The sequence below is a fragment of the Amaranthus tricolor genome, chromosome 9 (assembly GCF_026212465.1).
Source record: "Amaranthus tricolor cultivar Red isolate AtriRed21 chromosome 9, ASM2621246v1, whole genome shotgun sequence".
NCBI lineage: Eukaryota > Viridiplantae > Streptophyta > Magnoliopsida > Caryophyllales > Amaranthaceae > Amaranthus > Amaranthus tricolor.
The window spans coordinates 11,390,426-11,413,639 of record NC_080055.1 but is presented as its reverse complement, the minus strand read 5'-3'; the positions used below and the strand labels follow the sequence as shown (position 1 = coordinate 11,413,639).

The 23,214-nt window shown below is 35.4% G+C and overlaps 2 protein-coding genes across 10 annotated transcripts; both read right to left on the bottom strand.

The window, feature by feature from the left end:
- Positions 1–558: 558 nt before the first annotated feature.
- On the bottom strand, positions 559–14,527 carry LOC130823777 (protein ANTHESIS POMOTING FACTOR 1). 8 transcript variants are annotated; one of them, XR_009046622.1, is made up of 14 exons: positions 14,214–14,526; positions 13,942–14,094; positions 11,795–11,930; positions 11,590–11,663; positions 10,473–10,573; positions 6,145–6,245; positions 6,004–6,070; positions 5,828–5,927; positions 5,631–5,744; positions 5,401–5,538; positions 5,210–5,294; positions 2,800–2,928; positions 2,584–2,633; positions 1,733–1,808 (listed from the first exon to the last, which is right to left on the bottom strand). XR_009046622.1 is itself a non-coding variant. In XM_057688542.1 (13 exons), the coding sequence occupies exons 3-13, from the start codon at positions 11,799–11,801 to the stop codon at positions 1,659–1,661; spliced, it is 987 nt and encodes a 328-aa protein (XP_057544525.1). In that variant the 5' UTR covers positions 11,802–11,930; positions 13,937–14,094; positions 14,214–14,524; the 3' UTR covers positions 559–1,658. The 8 variants fall into 8 exon arrangements, 7 of the variants coding, with proteins under 7 accessions (XP_057544525.1, XP_057544524.1, XP_057544526.1 ...); XM_057688542.1 differs by lacking the exon at positions 2,800–2,928 and having other exon boundaries at positions 559–1,808; positions 13,937–14,094; positions 14,214–14,524; XM_057688541.1 differs by lacking the exon at positions 2,800–2,928 and having other exon boundaries at positions 559–1,808; positions 14,214–14,524.
- Positions 14,528–15,600: 1,073 nt separating this feature from the next.
- Positions 15,601–22,689, bottom strand: LOC130824017 (protein transport protein SEC23 G). Of its 2 annotated transcripts, none has more exons than XM_057688881.1 (4): positions 21,870–22,689; positions 17,602–19,284; positions 16,056–16,198; positions 15,601–15,950 (listed from the first exon to the last, which is right to left on the bottom strand). In XM_057688881.1, the coding sequence occupies exons 1-2, from the start codon at positions 22,512–22,514 to the stop codon at positions 17,623–17,625; spliced, it is 2,307 nt and encodes a 768-aa protein (XP_057544864.1). In that variant the 5' UTR covers positions 22,515–22,689; the 3' UTR covers positions 15,601–15,950; positions 16,056–16,198; positions 17,602–17,622. The 2 variants fall into 2 exon arrangements, with proteins under 2 accessions (XP_057544864.1, XP_057544863.1); XM_057688880.1 differs by having other exon boundaries at positions 16,061–16,198.
- Positions 22,690–23,214: the final 525 nt, after the last annotated feature.

Sequence of the window (23,214 nt, the reverse complement as noted above, 5' to 3'; positions counted from 1 at the left end):
GAGCCAGTGAGGGAGATTGCGCAAGGCATGCTCGTCGGCACGCAGTTCCAGCACTTTATACCGGAAGTCGCTGCAGAGTCCTCACCGACTACCGCCCATACGCATGTCTCATCTCCTGCTTATGACTATCATTTGAAGGAGATGGATCTTTCATACCCCGTTGACGTTGCGGGAACCTCGCAGGCTGGGCTATCACAGCCATCATAGTACCAGTCCCTTCCACTGCCAGAGCGACACCCGAACGCCTCTTACTACCGCAAGAGGCGTAGAAGACCAACTCAGTTGGATAGGGTAGATGAAGGCCGTGAGCGTTAACGTTTAACTTTTGTGTATTTGGATCGACTATGTGTGTGTGTGTGTGTGTGTATATATATATATATGTGTTTATTTAGTGGAAAATTTAAACATTTGTATATATTTTGTCGTATATATATGTTTATTTACTTTATCATAGCCTCCAAGCTTTGACTTACGAATGTTCGAAGTTTTGGCGATGAATCATCCCGCCTGAAACATACATTGACTTGTAATTATTTATTCTAATGTTTCTAATACAAATACAACAAATAACAATTCAATAATTAGGAAGAATGTTTAGATGGATACAAGCCCTAGTCGAGCATTATTTGTCGTACAAAGGGTACACGCCCAAGTGTCCCATGCAAAGTATCCAAGGTCTTTCAGAAAATTTAGTGCTAGCCAATGCGTGGAAATCCTCGAACCAAACTGGAGAACTGACTCAAAATTCAAGGAGTGCTAACATTGTCTCCAAGTCTCTAAATCAACTCCTTGTAGTGTAGCTTTCGCATGTAGGCACTAAACATGTATTCCTAATGTATCACTTAAGAAACTTGAGCTAGCACAAGTTCAAACAAGGGATAATGTATCACTAAACAAGGGATAATAGGTTGATATTTCCCAAATATACTACTAAATTATCAACGTTAAAGTAAAGAGTTGATGAGTCCAAATTTAAAAGGATAAAGAAGATCAAGTAAAAAACTAAAACTGAAAAATCTAGTCCCGCTTGACCACATATATATCATACACATGTATAACACCCTTTCCATGAGCTCTTCTTTTAGGATCGGTAAAACAAGGTATAATGGGGCTAATCGGCTTGTAGAGCTGAACCTTTGATGAGTGATCAGCACCCAAATAATCTTTATCATGCATTCATGCTATATGTCAGCCATTGATGGGTGAATCAACTTTCTCGGGTGAAATGTAGCACAGACCGGTTGTATATCGATCGCATATATGCTTTAAACTAGGGGTAAAATAAATGAACTACATTTTTTTTTCAACGTTGTAATTCTTCAAATGTTGAAACATGTATGAGCCTTCATGACAAATTAGACTATAATACAAGGTTATCGGCTTTTGTACCTGGATGACTGGCTATTCTTCCTTCTTTGAGTTTCTAGCATAACAAGGAGTCGAGCAGCATGCAGCTAGGGTAACACCAAATCCATGCAAGATGATTACAGACCATATTAGCTCCAAGTAGTCTAATTGATGTGCCTTGAATTACAAGCTGTTCAAGCAGACTTTAACCAAGCAGGGATCGAAGAAAGATTCAATCATGCCTCGTGATTCATGATGAAATCAGTATTTGTGGTTGATAACACAGCAGCATGTCCAATCAGCAAATATTCTCATGACAATTTTCTTCCTGCGTAAGTTCCCAGTTTAGATAAGTCGGGAACCCAAAAGGATAGTTCAGAGGATCCAGTTGCGAACATGAGGTTCCCTGGGGCCCATTTTATGACAGGAGGCTCTTTTTCAGTACTAATCCAGCTAGCCACCTACAGAAATAGATTATTTCATCAGATACATATACAAGCCACTATGGAGTCAAAACAGAGAAATCTCATATGCTTAGTTTGCAAGATCATAAAAGCCATCCGAAAAAAAATATCAAGAAATAGTGACTGGTAGGACTCAACACCCTGATCGCATTATGGTGCATTTCAAGGTTTCAGAAACGTCAATTAGATTGTTAACATGAACATTTCTTCAAAACCATAAAACGGTCCAAAACAGGACCATACAATTGTATATCTCAGACCAAAAAAAATGGACTGCTTGTAGAATACTCCTTTTATTGATTAAGAGGCCAGAATTTCGTTTCGTGCAAGGTGTAAAAAAAGCTTAGTTGATTAACCTAACAGGTTTCACAAATGCTGAAATGTCATTATCAATTTCTTTTGAGTAACTGCAACACATAGATTGGGCGATAAGAAATAAAAACATACATTATGTTTTGTGCATTATTAAGAATAGATCTTGATTTTTTTAACAACCGACAAATGTTCTCAAACTACAGGGAAACATGCATCATACTAGATGCAAGGGTGACCACTTTGCAAAATATAAAAAAGAACTGGATCAATAAATTTTGGTTTTTGACATAATTCAAGGGACAAGTGACCTTAAATACCATAATCAAAGAAGAGCAAGTACGACAATGTAACCTTTTTCTATCAAAGTTAACAACCAACATATGATGAGAGATTTTTACACCTTCCATCAAGTCATAGAATTACTGATAATAAAAATGTTGTAATCATACATTCATACCTCTTTGCCGCTGCGGACACTCCAAGCATAAACACTTCCGTCTCCTGAACCTGCAACAAAAAGCCAAAAGAATTAAACAGAAGCTACTCATAACATAAACAGACTCAATAAAGGCTATAATCAAGAGCATATCTAGACCCGGGCTGGCATGGGCCATGGCCCAGGTCATGAAAAATAAAGTAGTATGCTAATCTGATGTTCAGTGTTCAAACCCACGATGTTCTATGTGCTTTGACAATGGCGTTTCCAGCTAATTACATCATGCCAATGAGAAGTCATAATAATGGCCCAGGTAATAAACTTTCTTCTGGATTCGCCCCGATATGGAGAACATTAACTGTCAAACTAAACATGTCAAGGTAACATTTCAGTATGAGACAATGGTCGCAATAATGATTTTGGTTGACAAACAAATTCCAAAGCATCTCATAATCATAGCTTATAAAGGTTGTGATGGGAGGAGAAACCATCCATATAGTGAATGCGTATGCAGGCCACAAGTTGGATGAGCACAGTAGAGACCAAGGGAAAGATCTGGAAACTTGTTTTGAGAAGTACTGAAATTTCAAAAGGTGTAGATCAAAGGTGACATCAATGATCACATAGGACTGCAAGGAGATGGTTAAAAAGTAGTGCATAAGGATCTAAAAACGTAAACAGAAACAACAGAACTGCAGATTAACATGAACTGAACTAACTCACTTATCAAGAGAAGGAAACAATACTTGGTTAAATCTAAGAGATGCATTGCAAAGATCCTATCAGCCAACGGGAAATAGCTATTACAAAACTGTATCAGCATATAATCAAATATTCAACACAAACTGTTGATTTTGCAAGATTGTACAAGATGAGAAATAAAAGAGTAGTCCTCATGTGCTAAAAGCCAAAAAGAATTAGAAGAACCTATCAGATGACAAATCCATGACTATATTGGGAGGAGATAGTGGATGAGTTTACAGGTACAAAAGGGTGAAGAAACCCAGGTACAGGATATACTAGCAAGATATATACGAAATAAAGCTCAAAAATGTTCATGTGATAGGAGGCTCAGAACTAAGAGATGGAGGCAGGGTGCAAAGAGGTACATCAGGACAATGTGAAAGTGAATAACATAATTGGGCGGGGTACTAAAAAGGAGAAGTAACAAAGAAACTGGTGGTTGAGCTAAAGCAGAGAAATACCAAAAATATCGCAAAACTCGATGCCAAAGGTAGGCGGAATAGTTCCCGAGTCAAGGTGAGGAAAGACATCCATCTCACGGAAACAATTTGATTTTGTGACAGACTTTTTGGCCAAAAAGGTTCCAAATCTATCGCCAAGAGTTGTAAATTGTTCAGTGAAAAATATAGGGATCTGTATATACTTTCAAGGCTTACAATGGAGTAGTCGTGACCTATAAAAGTACTCTGCAGACATTATAAATCTTACAGTGCCATTGTCCACATTAAATAGGTCAAAAGTTACTGCAGTGAAATAACAATTCTTGCTGAGAAGTGATTAGAGATTACCCTAGTCAATATCAAAGGATGTCAAGGTTTTCTCTGAATACATCTCTACTTCAATTGTTATAAATATGCTAGATCAATTCTAGGCATCCACCACAGCATAGACTTTTCGTATATGACAAATCCATGAGCTAAAACTAAGTGTAAAAGATTGAGAGACCTTGGACAATTATTTTGGTGTCCAAAAGGACCTAATGAGTTTATCGAAGACAAGGTAGAAAGATATATTTAGAAGGTATTCTGTTAAAACGTCATCCTTGAAATTCAAATCGAGTAGTTAGAATGATTTCATTTTATCCCATTCCTTGTATAGATAACGTCTACAGAAGCAGCAAATTAACAAAAAATTCTTAGCTACCTAGTGCCTACACAACTACACCCTCATGAATTACATTGTCCACCCCTTCACCATTGTTAGTCCAACAGTATACCTCCCCATCCACCTTCAGGTCTAATTCAACAACAGGCGCAACCAAACATGTAGAAGCTGTCTATTCTCGACTCCTTTTACCGAGAGCTCCAAAAGGCCCAACCAAATGAATCCTTGGGAGTTTATAGATAAGTGAAGCAAGTTGAAGTCGGTATTTTAATTGAAGAGAAAGCGTTCCCTATATTTCAGTTGAAAGATATCAAGCTTTGAGAATAACATTAAGCTGAGCGGCCATATTCACCCTTTAAGTTTTTTTTTTTCAATATATACAAGTGGAAAATAGTGCCTTTTTTAAATTCTCCGAAACTGTTATGAAAATTATATAACCATATAGCTACTAGATAAGCCTATGGACAAGTGTCCACAGGCTCATAGAACCGTCAACATACAAAAGTGTGTTAAACATGATGTTAGCAGAGATTTCGTTGACACAAAGTTTCACAGAAACTTGGGAATGATCTGATTAGAGAGGCCCAATGGCACAAAATTTTTTTGGGGGATTAAAAGCAAGAGGTTATACTCCAATGGTCCAGGCATCGGCAATGTAATAAGTGACTGCAAAGGAATGGATGAATAGTCAATTGAACAAACCCCATTCAGCTCCCAATGTCACCAATCTAGAAAAATAAAGTGACTGCAAAGTTCCTTTTTTAATTACTGAAAGGAACAAAAATTTTGAATGCATTACCTGATATGACAAACATTCCTTCAGGGCTAAACGAGGCCTCCAGAGTCGAACTAGTTGATACCGGTTTAACATTATACGAGCATAGCTGTATATATTAGAAGAAATCAGAGAGATAAATTGGATATTATTTTCAGAGTAACTCCCTATAAATCAATTTAACATAAACTTTTCTAGAAGGGGACAGAACTAACAAGGGTGCCACGAAATGAATCAAGCACGTGAATGAATCCATTGGTAGTTGTAACAAGCAGAAGTCTTCCATCATTGCTAAATTTGACTACATTGGCATCAGAAAAGTCTCCACCAACAGAGAATATCTCAAATGGACCCTGATTACAAGAAATCAACCATCAACCATCAACCACACCTTATAAAAATACACTTCTAGATTTTCTAACAAAATTAGACCAAGAGAACAAACCTTCTCATACATACGAACATCAAACAACCTAATAAATCCTCCAAAAGCAATTGAAAAAACTAATCCTTGATCATCATAAGCTGTAGCAGGTCTTCCTGGGACACGTAGAAGACCCTAAACAAAAATTTGATTTAGATGCTATTCATCATAGAAGCACGAGTGACGAGACAGTCAACAAAAGATAGGATGTTACACACCTGACACTTCTCGGCCCGTTGATCCCACAGCAGAACAGTCCGGTCCAGAGAACCTGATATAAATAACTCATTGCGGGCACACAAGCTCAGAGATACGACCCTGAAGAGAGTATATCAGACAGCATGCTTTAAGGAAAAACCATCCAGTCACATATGGATCGTTAGAGACCATATACCTGTCATGATGACCTTTAAAGTACCGCAAGTATTTGTTGTCATTCAAGGACAGAAGGCGGAGCGACTCTGCAGATAGTCCAAGCTTAGTTACAAACCTTAGATATCCATACTATCGTTAATTTAAAAAGAAGAAAGTGTACCATCCCAGCCATTCTTGGACGAGTAGATCACTGTTGTAGGATGAGAAGTAAAGCAAACCAAATCAACCCCATACTTCTTGCTATTAATTGTTTTCAAGCATCTGAAAACTTCAAAAAAGGAATATGAGAAGGAAACGGAGAAAACTGCTAAAAGCTAAACATGAACAATAAAGAAAGTAGTTGCTCAATCCCTCCGAAACAAAGCTCACTTGTACCGAAGTCATAAAGCTCAACTTAAGACTACTTAAAGTATAACTCTAGAAGATACATAGACCTAAACACCCAACAAAGTCTTGTCTCCTAATAAGTCATAACTGAGAGTCTGAGACGGAAGAACATGTTTATCACTCACTAGCATTAAACAAGGGGAAATTGGTGCTTAGGAGTTAGGATTCCTTTAAAGACTCCTTTTAACAATGTACGGTTATTTCCTCAGGAAATGTACAATTTAACCCCTATGTTTCTTAAGGTTATCCCTTTCCTAGTGTGATTGAGACTTCAAGATATCTTCATTTCTCGTTTTGAATATATAGTTCTACCGCTTACTTATCACATACCCTAAGCTTAGGCCAAAGGGAAAAGGCTTAAGGACCAAGGCCATAAATAAAATAACAAACAATTTTTTTCTTTTAAGATATTGAATTTTTAACCTAGAGTAAAAACGGAAGAGGTGAGCCCAAATTCATGACAATTTTGACTTTCGAAGCCACATTTAATAGTCTTTAGTTTCCTTCTCTTATTCAACCTTCCTCTTTAGCATTCAAAACACCCTTCACCCTTCACCCTATGTAACTTCAATCAATCTATTAATTATATCGTACAAGGTCCCAAAAAGTTTAACCTAACCACATACTGCAAACAAGTGGCATCATCCTTCTACTTTCCTATCACACTACCCAACTCAACTTAAAGAGATTAAACATCCATTGCTCTTCTATTAAGCATATCTATTATTCTAGTACATGATTCATGTGTCAATAACAAACCTAAAACTCCCCAGGCTGAAGCTGTGTGGTGCCATATTTTGTTCCTAAGCATCGACTAATCTTATGGCTATCATCTTAAGATTAGGGATAGTCTCTCTCAATGAAATATCTCTAATTTCCCCCTTTGTCTAATATGCATACTTTATTTTGTGACCCTTAATCATTTGATCTTTGGTTGTCCCTTGGTATTGTTGTCAATAATGTCTTAATGCTTTGGGGTGGTGGCCCTTCAAGTGGTAACTCTATTTATATCTTTAATCTTTATAGCTTGATGTAAGCAGTTCAGGGATTCGGTCACAAGGAATAAAGTATTTTACAGTGATGTGTTTTACTAGATTTAGTGGGCTAAAAATCAAACCATATGAAATTTGAATATCCCTAGTTCCAAGTGCTTAGTTGCTCATGTAAAGTTTGATATCAAAGCGAAAATCTTGTCCCCTAAAAAGAAGAAATCTCTTCTGTTGATTTTAGGTAGATAAATCACTTGTATTTTCTTCGTTTGGTCCTTTTGGAATATTTGAGTTTAGGGGTCTAACCTAGTTAATTTGCCTTTCCTTTTCCTTGTCTTGTTTGTTTTCTCGTTGATTTCGTGGTTTAATGATATTTTTCATATAACTAAAAAAAATTCACATAAAAAGGAAATAATAAAATAGTACCAAACAAATCACCACGGCCGACTATTAAGGGGAGCAAGAAGCTACTGCTTAGGGCCCCGATTGATAGGAGGGCCTCATATTTTTGTTATATGGTCAAAATTAAAATGAAAATTTTTGTGTATTATATAGCAAAATTAAATGAATAGGAAGAACTTTAAAAATTTAATGTGAACTCACATTCAATCTATTTTTTAAAACATAATTAGATAAATTGGTTAATAAATTTGTATTATCAGCTTGTATTGAATGATTAGGATATACTAGTATAAATTATTTTAGGTCAGCAATATATTATTATTATTATTATTTAATGCTAATTATGTAATCTCTCTTGTTTTATTATTAGTTCAACTAAGATAAGTGATGATAGTGGTTTAAACTTTAAACTTAAAAGAAATGCCTATTTGAAATTGAAGATTAATAGTGTTGGTTTCATTTCATGTAATTATAAAATTTAGCAATATTTTAATATATTAGTAAAAAATAATTGTACTAATTAAAGTATTAATAAACAAATTTACAAATACCAAAATGTATTAGAATGTAATTTAAGATTTTAGGAGCCCTTAATTAATATTTTGCTTAGGGCCTATAGAATGTCGAAGACGGCTCTGCAAATCACTCCATTCCGTAGTGATTGAAAAGCAGTTCTTCACAAATGTAATTGCTTCTAAATGTCAAATAGTTAAAAGTTTGGCTTTTGTGTGAATGGAGAAGACTCTGCAAAGGGGAATAGAGTCAATTGTAATGTGCACGTTCAAAACTCTACCTCATTTTCAAATGAAGTTGTTTAGCACAAGACATAAGGTTCATTAAGATGATTAAAAAATATATACAAAAAAGGGAAAAGAAAAAAAAGAAAGATAGAAACTTTAAAGAAAGATAGGTATTAGTCTAATAAATAAAGAAACTAGAGTCTAATTTAAGACACTTTGTATATTTCCAAAACTACCATTGCAAATTTCAAAGGAATACCATCCCCCAAAGTTATGATACACCATCGAAGAGAGAGAAAAAATTAAGACTTGTAAGCAACCATGAATAAGAGAGGAATGAGAATAGTTAAGTATTTGAACAATAAGTTATTTTCTCCTATTTTTCTTCGCTCTTTTTCTCACCATTTTCTTCCGTGTTTTTTTAGAGTATAGTTTGTCTTCTTATTTTTCTTTTTCCTCCTCGATTGACATAATTTTGGGTGTTTAAGGACTCCGACCGCATCAAATCAAATCTTTGCCAGAGCCATTTCAGATCACAAATTTGTACGATATTGATATGAACATTTTGAATAACAATTCGATGGAACATACGCATTTCACGCTTCTATGGTGTTCACATCCCATAAGAAAGAAACTTAAACCTCCCAAACACTAGCATTGACTAGCAATTCACGAATTTAACCATAAATATGACTAATGGGGATTATTCCCAATGAACTTGTGGTTTTGAGGCCAAGGATCATTCGACTCTCTAGTACCAAACCTAGGAAAGTCAGATGGAGTAATCACCCAATATCATAATTATATCATCAATTATAAGTTGCTAGCGTCAATTGAGTAGTATTAAACTTAAAAGCTAAGTACCAATTCTTCTTAGCCATCAAACTATCCCACCTAATGTCTAACAACTACCGATCCCTTGTCTATCGAATTGTAAGGAGCATAGTTTTAGTTGTTTTTATCTTGATTATGGTCTTGTTTATTAATTGATAGTCTTGGGTTAACCCACCTTAATCCCAACACCAATCACTAATAGACTTATATCACTAGGATAGTGCTCAAACCTATGTTTCTCGAACTCGCCAATTTTGCCACCTCACCAGTATTCGATACGGTAGGTACGGATATCGGTGCTGGACACGCATTCGATACGGCTGGCCAAACATGGGTACGGTAGGTGAAAAGTAAAGAGGGAAGATAACAGTTATTCTTTTAAAACTCTAGATCTAAAATTTAAATTTCACCTTAACAATTAAGGTTGGAAATTAAGAGCTTTGCTTGCCAACTGATGGAATTCCACCATATTCATTTTATTGCTGACAATTTCATATTTTTTCCATATCTTCATTTTATTCTTCTCCCGTAAAAAGTTTATTTGCAATTTTTTCTCTCTCTACTAGAGATATCGAAATATTTCAATTTGAGTAAAAGTTTGGTAGAGACTGTGATAATGACAGGTGACAACTATAAGTCTTAGCCTTTTGTTTATTTTTTATGTTTTTTTTAACACTAATCAACTAGTTATAAAACTTTACTTGATGTTTTTCAATTGACAAACAACTAGACCTGCCATATATTTCTCTCTCCCCACTTTTTTTTCAATCTTATACTTTAATTTCCAAAAAAGATATTTAAACATAACGTAAGTAATATATATTTCATTTGATTTCTTTAATTTTCCCATATCCAAAACTAGGACGGTGTCCCTGTATCTTAAAATTCTAAAAATAACGTATCGGATACTAGGATCCACACTCGTATCCGATAATCGTATCCGAGTCCAGGTTACATAGGTTCAAACTGCTAAAAGCTCCCTATGGAACAACCTCTATCTTGCATTCATACTTGTTGCGAGTAGAGACTAGGGTAGTTTATGCGTGTTTGAGCATTGCGACCAAGTAACGACTTAGGAAACCTAGATCAAAGGTGTAAGACAAAGAAAGTAACATAATCACAATAGAAATACCTACGTTGCAGTAGTGACATCATACAAGCGGATAGATTCATCATCACTAGCGGTGACCAAGTAACTCGAGTTCTTATGGAAGTCCATTGAACTGATTCGTCCACTCTGCAATAAAAATAAGCACTACACTCAAACAATATCACCTTAACTAGACAATTACTACACAACCAAATAAATTTAAATATGCCCACTAAACACTCAATACCCTAGTATTGGTACATATAACTATAACTATAACTATAACTAATCAAATTACATACACCAATTATATGATCGTCGATCAATGTTATTTGCAAAACCAAATATATTGATATTAATATTTAACAACAATATACCACCAACATCTAATAAATTGCGAAGAACTCGAGTTTAATACTCCTATCAGATACTTGTGAACAGTCAATAGCTAAAGTTGGTGCTATCACTATTCCCGTTGATCTCACTTACTGTTGGTGTTAGGTGACTCAAACAGAGTCTAAACATGAGAAGATGAATCAAAGAAGAGAAATGGTGTTAAGCCATGAGTTGTCACTTCTGGGAAGGGTGAAAGCGACGAAACGTCGCTTCACCTCTTTTTTGGGGAGTGCTGTTTTCGTGAGTCTGACGTTTTCTCGCGAGTTGCAAATTTGTTCCAATGACCACGCGACAAGTCGCCGATATGGGCAACAACTGGTCGCTTCCTGCGGTTTTTGCCGGCTTTGACGGTTTTGTGAGTTAATGGACAGTTTTTTCTAAGTTTTGCAACCCTAATTTCTTTTCTAGAGAGACTTACTATATAAACCCCTCTCAAAAATTAGGTTTAGGGTTTCATGGAAACACAAGAGGGAAAAGTGAGCCACCATTAGTTTTTCTTGATTCATCTATGTAGCCTTACAGTTTTATAGAAATTTTCGATTTTGGTACCAATGGACGTAGCTATCATATTGATAGTGAACCACGTATGGTGGGTTTTCTTATTGTTTGAATATTTATTGTTTTCTTTATTGTTTTCGATTATTGCTTCTGTTGTCGCACAACACTTACTAATCGCAAAAAGGGAAAATCTTAAGAGTTTCTTCAGAGAATAAATGGATTAAAAACCAAAAAATATCAAATTATGAGTGGATGATAAAGAAAATTACATAATCACGAAAAGCCATGCCGACTTCCATGCTTTGAAGAGTTTCTTCAGTCAAATCCAACGATACTTTATCTTCTGTAAAAAATATTTGAAGTAGCAGCAACCAAAGCATAAAATATATTCAATTCAAGTATTCAACTAAAAATTGAAGTTTGGAAAAGAAGTAAAAGAAGAAAGTGAAAATAAAGTAGGATCGTCACTTGTACCTGCCATAATTCCAATTTTTGAGATGACCGCGGGGGGGGGGGGGGGGGGGGGGGGGGGGGGGGTTGTTGTTATATGGGGTTTTATAATGCACAGAAATTTTTGTTGGTACTTGCCTCTTGTGGCTTGTTAATATGCCTGCAAAAAAAAAAGTTGGTGGTTTTAGAGTTTACCAATAGATGTATTCAACAAAAAATTGAAGTTTGGAAAAGAAGTAAAAGAAGAAAATGAAAATGAAGTAGGATCGTGACTTGTACCTACCATAATTCCAATTTTTTGGAAGACAAAAATTCAGGATTTAATTGTAAATATAGACAAATAAATCCTGAAATCGTCGACATTAATTTATTGTATGATATTTCTGGATGTTGGTGAGAGTCCAGTTCTGAATAATACCGACTACGGCTCAATTTATTGGGTCATTTACTTTATTTTCTTGCATAACCAGTCTCGTATATAACCGTCTTGTTGTGAGATCAGCCTATTCATAAATAACCGCGTGAATCGTATCTATGGGGCACGATTCTTATTGTTCTAGTCTTACAAACGTATAATTATGGTACGCTTGTGACACATGTTGTAGTTGTTAAGTCATACTTTGTGTAACAACCCGACTTACCGTTGATTGAGTAAACAGGGTCATCACTAGGTTCGTTTCCCAAGAAACTTATATCACACTTCCAAAACTTAAGCAAAGAGGTCACCAGCTCTTTAACGTAACAAACTCAACTAATTCTCAAACCAAACATCTAACTAAAACACATGATGATCATACAATTCTCTACAAGTTTGATATAACCAACACAACCAAATCAAATTTGCATTTATCCAAAATCCTAATGCAAAACTACAAATTCCTACGTGCTCAGCTCAATATACATCCTTGGAACGCTATTTAACACTGCTAACCCATCGTTCCCAACCGATTCTGACCAATGATCAAACTAAAAGATGGAAACAACAGGGGGTCAGATTAAACTGAATGAGAAGTAACAATCCAAAACAACAAAACACATTAAAAATCATAGGTTTAAAAGCAACATCAGTTCCCTAGATCTATGTGCGAGCAGTCTAGTTTGAGAGGTGCCCCATAGCTCTAAGGCTATGTCGCTCTCGAGTGAAGCTAGTCAATATCTCAATGACAATTCGCTTCAAAAAAGGGAGCAGGGAACAATGTTCCTCAACTCCGTCAATGACCAGCTCGCAAGCCCGATCCATTGACCATATCATAATATCGGCATAAACATTCACAACAACATTTGTCTCAACAATTTCCAATTCAAAAGAGCTTTAGTAAAAAGTTTATTTTCAAGAATGTAGTCTGATCAGACCCTTTAAGGGATTGCTACTATTCACCAAAAAGAACGCTTCAAGAAGCTAAGTCCGGTACTCCGCGATCACTAGAAGGCTCCTCGATAATGTCGCCTCCTAAAGCATAACAAATATAGCATCACCACAAAGCATACGATACCACAACTAGGTTCATATAGCTCATTGCATCTCATCCTAAGAATGCATCTTAGTTCCATCTTCTATTCTAATACTTCTCATTTCAGAGATTGTGCAAGTCCTAACTCCAACCCTCAATATCATCAAAATAAATAACCTTGCTTTAGTCTAGCTTATATTCTTGTAAAGATTATACGTCTCCACAATTCCCTTTATATTTCAATTCAAACACTTCCATGTTCATCTAAACTCAAAACCAAGAAACTAAACAAGATTAACAAACTATCCAGAAGAAAGATTCAGCTACTCTATCCATTCAATTAACAATTTCCACACGAACCCTAGATACCTTCAATAACAATCAATCAATCAACATTTAACCATTACCATAATTTGAAAAGGTTAATATTACATCCAAGAACACTGAACTAACCACAACTAAATCATACGAATACTCTACTACTAAAATCATAGCCCACACTTAAATTCTCATCATCACGCAACTCACTAATAACACATTTTCCATGAATTTCCAATTTAATAACTCATCTAACTAACTCATATACATTCCAAGATTCAACAACATTTAGGGTTTAACACATGAATGAAAGATTATACAAGGGAAAGAAGTGTAATCACAATGTTATAGAACTTGCAAGAGTATTTCAAAATAACAAAAGAATAGAGATTATTACCCTACCCTAAAGGAATAAGAGCCTTTGAGAAATGGAGTGGTTTTCGGATTGATGTTTGCCCCGAAAGAAACAACTATTGAGTGTTGATTGTATTTTGTAGAAACTGCTTGTTTCCCCACGAAAAATCAGTAATTCAATCTAATTGATGTGTCTTGAATCTTCAAGAATGAAAAAGAATTGGTTATAATGATATTGAAACGTATAGAGTGAGGAACAAGATAAATTTGTTCTATATTCGAAAAATAGACAAGGATAAAGATGAAGGTTGTTTCCTTACCAAATTTCAGAGAATGCAATGCTAGCATCGAGAAGAGGAACGCCGATTAGGATTGTAGAACCACCGTGAGAAGTGGTGTTCGTGGCTCCGGTGAGATCTGGGTCTGCTGCCCGAATCTGCTGCACAGAGAGGAAGAAAAGGGAAAGACGATTTTGAATCGAGAGGAAGAGGATGAAGGTTCTGCTTGCGAAAATCAAGGCGAGAATTGAGGATGAATCTTGCTTGTGGCATTCAAAGTCTCAAAGAAATGAACAAGGATGAAGGTTGGCGGGTTCCAGGGTTTAACGAAGTGAGAGAGAGGGAGAAAGGGTTAAAATAAAAGAAAGAGAAAATTGGAAAGAAATTAAATTATGTGGATCTAAGATCATTCTCACACCGATAATTCTCTTAAATTTACTTATCTTAAACTATAATTTTCCAAATATTACACTTTGTCTAGTCGCAGGTTTTGTTGTAAGTAAGTCGTACATGTGTCACTTGTATATCAGTCTAACCCATAACTCTCTAATTACTCCCTTTGAGTTTATTATCACTCGCTCGTTTTTATATTATAGCAAATTTAAAACAAGTACATGAAAATAAATTTACTTTCTCTTTAATATATATATATATAGTTAAAAGAGTCATTGTGATCAATTTTATTAATTCTTTAATGAATATTATCATATAAATTTATATTTTTTTTTTGCTCATTTCATTCACGAATTAGTCTTCTTTATTTATCTTATCTATACATTTTTTCATGTGTTATTTTATTTACCTTTTTCTTTCATTATCAAATTTTAAGACAATGGACTATATTGTTTGATGCGAATACATAAAAAATGAATTAGTAATTAGAAAATTAGTAAATCACCTACCTAAAAAAATAATAATTCCAAAGAACTAATTGTTCCACTAAATTCAATTTAATTGAAGGCCATAATCTTATATCAGCCCCCCTTGGAAGTGACCGTATCAATATGAGACGGATAGCCCAATAAGCCAAATTATAGTTTTTTTTAATATGCGCTCAGTATTTGATCTATTTAAGGTTATAATTGATACTTTTAAGGTCAAAATTAATTTTTTTTATATAAGTTATAACTAATCATATTTGATCACTTTGAGAATTGAATCAATCATTGTTAAATTAAAATTTAAATTTTTTATAACAAAAAAGTCATGTACTCTTGATCATTGCCATGAGCATTCATTAAATCGCCTTGCAAACATAATTCGAGATCAAAACTTTTTCCGCTTTCACATCCTGGGTAAGCAAACATTACACCTATAACTTTATTTTCAAGTTCATTATGAACAAGAACTGTTGGAAAAAACAATACCACTGTTATCACTCATCCTAAGCAAAACTCTAGAAAGCGAAAGAAAAACCCAATTCGAGATATTTAAAAATCACAAGTTACCCAAAAAAATAAGCAAATTTGTTGCACTTTGGCCAAAAAACTAGACGAAAATCTCCGGAAAAATTTGAGTATCACCAGTTTCCTGATTCCGTAAGCTTTTCTATGTATCGCACTGTACATTGATGATCGAACAAAGAATACTGATACATTTACATTTAAAAATACATCATCTCTAATTTCTAATTCCAGCAATCCAATGTTCAGATTCTTTGGAGTTTTAAGACTACCAAGTATCAATCATAAACTGCCCCTTAACAATGGACGGCAAAGCATCTTTGAACTGGAGAAAACCCATTGCTCGAAGTTACAACACATGCTATCTCTTGCGTACCTGGGGAGGCGCAAAAAAAAAAAAAAGTGCAACATGGTCATTAAGAGATAGGCTTTAGCTGGGAATCACGAGATCTGTTCGTGAACGTTGATAGAAATAACTTACACAACCTTGGGTCGAGACTCAAGAGTATCACCAGATAAGCAAGATGAGCACTAACGCGTTGAATCACGTGAATTATAGATCATCTTTCATAGTAATTCGGCAAGAGCGCATAGCCTTCACCCTCACTTGATACAACCATAGCTCTGCAAAAAAAAAAAAGCGACTGCTAGAATCAGTGAACCAAGGTGAGTGTCATATAATTTATCATTATACCATCAGTTTTTAGGTCTTCCTCGACTTCTCTTACCCTCCACTTATTCTGTCTAACCCTTGGTATTATATTGTCTTCCGCTCAGTTCACCACCACAACCATATACCCATTATCCAATATCATCTAACAAATCCCATCCATCTCACCCTGACTCCATCTTTAATACACATACCTGCAGTTGTCACCACTGACCACCACATAAAGAGGAAGGAATAAAACGGGATACATGCTGAAGTCTCATTTGGGAAGGATCACCACCGTGGTGAAGCAAGGGAATGAAGGGGAGTTTACAAGTGAGGATGTAAAGTTCAAGAAATGATGTCTCTACGTGGAGATAAAAGATTATTGGTAAAACTAGTAGCAAAATCCAATAACATAATGACATGTGCACCTTTAAAATAAGATATCCTGTTCCACACGTTACAGAACGTATAGGTCCTAATAAAAGATGCTACCTAAAAGTGGGATTAATTCCCAAAAATATAAAAAGATGGGACTTTAATAAGATAAAAACACGGTGTGATTATTGTTACAACAGTTTCAATAGAGGAAAAAGAGCTAAGGGGAAGCAACAGGGAGGAAAGCGGAGGGGTGTGCAGTGTGCTTCTATTTGACTTCGAAATCTTTTGATTTGTGGAAGGAATTCAATAAAGGAACATAGATCCCTCGTTTTACTTCCATTCCCCTTCCCTCCAAATTCCCTTATATCACACTTAAGTTTAGATATTGTAAGTTTTAATTATCAAGAACTAAAACCAATTTGGGTAGAATCTTCTAACATTCCATTACCTCATGCTATAAAGTGGCTCTCACCACCTAGGTAGGATTTGGGGTTTAGTTGTATACAACCTTACTCATGTAATAGCAAAAAGAGTGTTTTCTATTGACCCTTGCAAACATCATCAGAAACTTCACATAATACGTACACATGATTTAATGAGTCATTTTACTGTATTCCATCAAACTTTTCATCACATCATGAGAATATTTCTAGGCACAATAGAAAATTATCTTAACCCTCTAATGTTATAGAATCCAAGTCAGCAGCAGTTCGCCCAATTAATCAGCGAGTGATAGCTTGTCTAAGAATTCTGGATAACAAGGAATCTTAAAAAGTATTGAATAGCTTTAAAATGATGAAATGATAACCCCCTTCAACGAATATGTCCATCTTAATGCACTCTTGACAAATTTCCCTTTAGAATACTTTGATTTGGTATGAAGAAACACACAACTTTCAGGATACACAAAAATTGTATTCTACAAAGGATATAAAGTTATATTCACTATTAAATGAAAGCAGAATTTTTTGTATAAGGGAAAAACAGAAGAAACCTGATACATGTGAACTCGTCATCATCCTTGCACTGCCAACTCTTGTAAGTGATCCATGAAAACTTGCAAGCTAACATCATCGGTGAGTATAATTTCTGAACCTTCAGCAGCATACCTTGAATTATGGGTAACTGAAGGGTTCAACTTGGCAAGAAGAAATCTAGCCTGACTACTATGCTGATCACATTTGATGACTTTAGGAACGGGCATACGTTCAGCAACAAGTTGTTCTGCATCCACCTCAGGAGCTTCCAACAACTTTTTAAAAGTCTCGTGGCTTGGGTCCTTGTGGTAGCCAAGTTTCCGCCATTGCGCAACCTTTGACCCATAGTGGATGACCACATAGAAGTATGAATCAAAAAGCAAAATAACATCAGGAGACACCGAGCAAATATCTAAGAGGACCGGAATAGGTGGACCGTCAAATGAATATTGGAAAAGTGTTGGTTGAATCATGATAAGAGAACCCACCACCCCTTCGCGATTCAACATCAGTCTAAAGAAAGCTGTCTCGTCTGGTGAGCTATTAAATACATTAATAAACTGAGATCTTCTTAGATAATACATAAATTGTGGGTACAAAGAGAAGTTCGATGAAAGGCGAAAAGAAGATGGGTCTTCCTGGATGTAGTCTCCAAACAGGGAAGCAAATCGTATCAAATTATCATCCAGCCACCTGATTACATCTCTAACATAATGTCTCTCTGCTCTGTAAATAGCAAGCCTACCCATGATTGTGGCTGCAGCTTCTTGATCGAATCCAGCAGAAATCTCGGGCGAATTCTTGCCCACCCACCTTCTAGCTACTGTTGTCACCCTTCTCCGAATCCCACTTGCTCCGTATCTATACCGAGTAATAAACTGAATAAAAAACGCTGAACCAGGTTCAACTCTCTGACAGTCATTGACTTCAAAGAAAAATGCAATGCTTGTCTTATTTGTAAGAGAACACAACTTCCAAGCATTAGTAGAACCTTCCCCTATCTCATTGTCACTCACTAGAGCATTCTTCCTCCGAAGTGACACACATGGACCAAGGGCCCCACAAACTTTGACATCTTTAGTTGTAACCACTTCTATAGATGCATCAAAACACATCGTCAGATTTCCATTGTTGTCACATTTGAATAGGTGGCACAGACATTTCCGAAACTGCTCTGACTCAAATAATTCCCCAAGCATCATAAAACCACCCGAGCTCTCAACAGGAGCTTTTAGCTCTGCTGCTCCCACTTGATCCAAAGAACAAGCAAACAGATCAAGAACTATGGATGCATCGCATAAACGCTGGGATATTTTTTTATAAAAACTACACGACTTGTCAAAAAAGGGTGCATGACCATTAATCAAGTCTCGGTGATTTCTTATCGAATAATTACAATCAGACCCCACTACAATTCCAGGGCCAATAGTTGCTGGCCCAGATGTAAAGACCATGATCCTAGAACCTGTTCTCATCATACATCCTTCTATAAGTCCAACGGCAACAGATATAGCTGTTCCAGTGGCCCTCAAAGGTCGATGACCAGACACAACCACTCCTGAAGAACAAAGCTCTTCAATCGCTGACGTGAAATTAAACTCACATTCTGACACTGGCAGCAGAAAACCTTGTTTTTGGACAGCCGCTGCCTTTCCAAGATAAGGTTGTTTCATGCTTTGAAATCGAAGGAATTTTTGAATCTGCGGCCAACGGAAATAAGAGAATTGATTCAGAAATGAAAAAGAATTTAACTATTGATATAACTATCATCAAAATCAACCTAGATAATAGATACAAAGGTTCATAATGCAGCCATCAGCTTTTCACTGTTACCTCTTCCATAGGTCAGCATCAATGCCATTAAGTGGCTCCCACTAAAATGAGCATGGGTCTTAGACCCATGGGTTTGAGCGCATATTCAACCCTCACTTAAGGGATTGGGTCTAAGCTTTTTTGGACCCGTGATCCGAGTTTGAATCTGGACCCAGATCACAGAAATCATATATTAAAAAAAAAGGTCTATTCTATTTCCCATATAAACGTGCAAAATTGTCTCTACTTATGAGCACGTGTTTTATTCCCAACTTTCCCAATGTCTCTCAAACCGCCTTAAAGAAAATGACCGAAAGAAAACACATGTTTGTAAAGATACAATGCCACAGAGCCCTATATATGCACCAGAAACATTCTGTGCCAAATTACACAACTACTTTCTAAACATTCAATCCATCATTATTCCACACAAACAGCAGAATTATTATTTTCCAATGACTATCAGATATCACAAACTTGAATAAAGAACAGGGGGGGGGGGGGGGGGGGGGGGGGGGCAGAGATGTATTGCTCAAGAGCTCTCCACATAATAACCTAATATTTTAAAATTCTACATCATTTTGGAATAGAAATATTATTGACATGGACCAATTAACAATATAAGTTATTCATAAGTCACTCACTAACCGGATATTGACATTGATTGTTATAATTTCTAGTTTCCAATGTATCATCAAATAAAAATTTAACCAACAAACTATTGACTTCATTTGTAAAATGGGCCTTCACCATTCACTTTACTTTGAGATAAAACATACGGATAAATCAATGAAGTAAACATTAGAATATTGTTACTCAGTGACTAGATGGTAATCCTTGAGTTATTTTAGATGTCACAAAAGTAACAAAATTTTGCAAAGAACTACTTCCACCATGTGAGATCAGTTTTCACGTAAACTGCTTTAATTTGCCCGCAAAAACTGATGAATATCTTAAAAGTCGAGTAGAAATAGGTTTGGTAGGCACAATGTAAAACTTATAAACAGACTAAGAGAACACAATTAAACATTAACATGACCTTTCCTAATATGAAACCATCGTCTACTCCACAAAAAAAACTAATTTGTATCGTTTCCGTGTCAAATAATAGCCTTGGCCCTTGCATATCAAATTGCAACTAAAACTTAACAGTTTAAACAACAATTTGGTGTGACAGCTTGAGAGTAACCATCTATAGTGTATTTGGATAACAACAGAGGAAAAGGGTTTAGCAGAGAAAAATAGAAAATCGAAAATATAAGTTGTCACTCGTGGAACAATATCCACTTCATTTCCTATTCAAAGTTAATGGGCTTTTTGCATAAAAGGGAAAATTGTTGGAAGATAGGGAGAATGTTTTTAGTTTTTGCTATGCACGGTGTTATATAGAAGACAAGAGATATAGATAGTCCTAATAAAGCACTTCCCTTATAAATCTTCCAACATTGAAACAATTTGGGCTATTGAATAAACAATATACTTTCCACCATCGAAAAGATTTGGAAGCAAAAAGAACTTCAAGTAGAAAAAGAAACTTGTACATATCAATCCTAATGTCTAAATTTAAGTCATGTTGTACATCCTCTAAGTTCAGATAAAATGAATTTCCAAGAGTGCAAGAATTTGACCTTCACTTTTTTGTTAGTGCATCAAGATTCAAGAAATTGATAATTCATTATGATATAATTAATATGAACATACAACACATTTATGTCATTAAAACCTTTTATTCAAAACTCAATGCACTATTTCAACTTGAGCAAAGAACTCCAACCCACATATCTTCACTAACCATTTCCTAACCACAATCCACGTGCTATCTGAACAAGGTAAAGTAAACCCGCTTAAGTTCCTCCCCACCCCTCCCCTTCCTTCCATCCAAAATGTTTATGGAAACACATTGCAACCCTTTAACTCGCCCCTTAAATCAAATTTTCTCGTGACATTTCAAAATCCAAACCCCTAGTATACCGCTTAAACCAACAATTTTCATTATAAAATTTGTGTATCCAAAATTAGAGAGAGTAGAAGCACTTAGATGCCCAACCTTCCTTTTCCTTCTAATTTCCTTCCCAAAAAAATTTTAGGCAGCAGAGAAACAAAGCATCAATTCCTAAAATCCAAACCCCCACACATTCCACATTGCATTACCTCAATGTCGGGAGTTTTGGAAGTCAGATATGCAACCTTACCCTTCATAACAAGGGTCATAAAAAAAGTTCTTCCAATATACCCTTTATAGCAAATATAAAGTACAACTTCACAAACATAAAATGTGCACATGATCTAATAAGTTGTAAAGTTTCTTCAAAAACAAGAACAAAAATTCAGTCCTAAAGTTTCTTAAAGAAATAGCAAATTTCACAAATCAATGATCACACTAATCAACCAATTCCAATCTACTTACATAAAACAAACTAATAAACATCAATAATCAACAATGCAGTACAAGTCCAAGAAGAGAACACAATACCTGAGTAGAAGTAAGATCCCTTTGACCATGGAAAAGCACAACCCTATTACACTCACCATAACTCAAATCATGAACTTTCACCATTGAATCAAAACTAACCAATCCCAAAACCACATTTTCCGGCAACTGCGAAACAGCAAGCAACAACTCTTTCTTAAGTGCTCTAAGATCTTCCTCAGGTGTACAAACATCCACCACAAACACAAACGCAGGCCCCACTTTCGCCTCAGCCGCCGCTGCCAGCAAATTGGAGCTCGCTGAAGACAACCCATTATTATTACTATTCCCCCCTGAATTATAATGATACTCAACAGCACTATAAGTAGGAAATAATTCAGCAGGAAGATTATTTTCACCAATCCCAGAATAAGATTTAGGGAACCCATTTTTATGATGACAAAAAGGGCAATGCCAAATCTTTGATTGATAATCTACACGAGCATATGGGTTTAATACTGCTTCACAAGAGATACAGATTAAAGGTTCATATGCAAGCACAGGCAATTCAGATGATTGCATCAAAGATAAAGGAGTACACATAATAGAAAGTGGGATTACCAAAGAATTTGCTTCTGATTTTGAAGTTGGCCATGAATTCCATGACCATCTTAGACCTTCAATTCCTTCTAATTCTATAAAGTCCATAGCTTTTTAGGTTTAATTTAATGGGTTTTTTTAGATTAAGATGGGGATTGATCGAATGTACGAAATCGATGAATCAGGGGAGAATGGTGATGAGAAAAGTGGAGTGGGTGGAGGTTTTGAGAGTGAGAACCAGAGAGAGGTGCTTCGGTTAACAAAACAACCTATTATGGTGCCTATGAGCAGTCAATCTAAATTATTTATAAAAAAAAGGGAAATTCAGTTTTCATTTTTTTTTTATATTTTATTAATGGGCGTTTTTTTTACTAATTTATTATTTTATGTAATCAACTACTATAATTTTTTATAATTGTGAATTTGACATTGTTAACATTATAAAATTAAAACAATTTACTACGGTGACTACTGAATAATAAAAGAGAAATTCTAATAGGTGACTATTAATTTTTTTGGCTTTTTAACGTAGTGGATAAATATTTTTTTTAATCTGTATGTTTACACTAAGTTTGTAACTTTTCTATTTTTTTTCGTAAAAGTAAACACTAGGATTAATCTTATGAGATACTTTTTCGAATTTGTTTGAAAAGAGTACTTAATTTAATAAATAATCTAACCTTTTGTCTACTATATAAAAAAAACTAAAAACTCAACACGCACATGCAAATTTTAAAAAATATTTATCTAACATATATAATTTCTCAAAAATATAATTAAGTTGGCGAGTGAAGTAATAAATCATTAA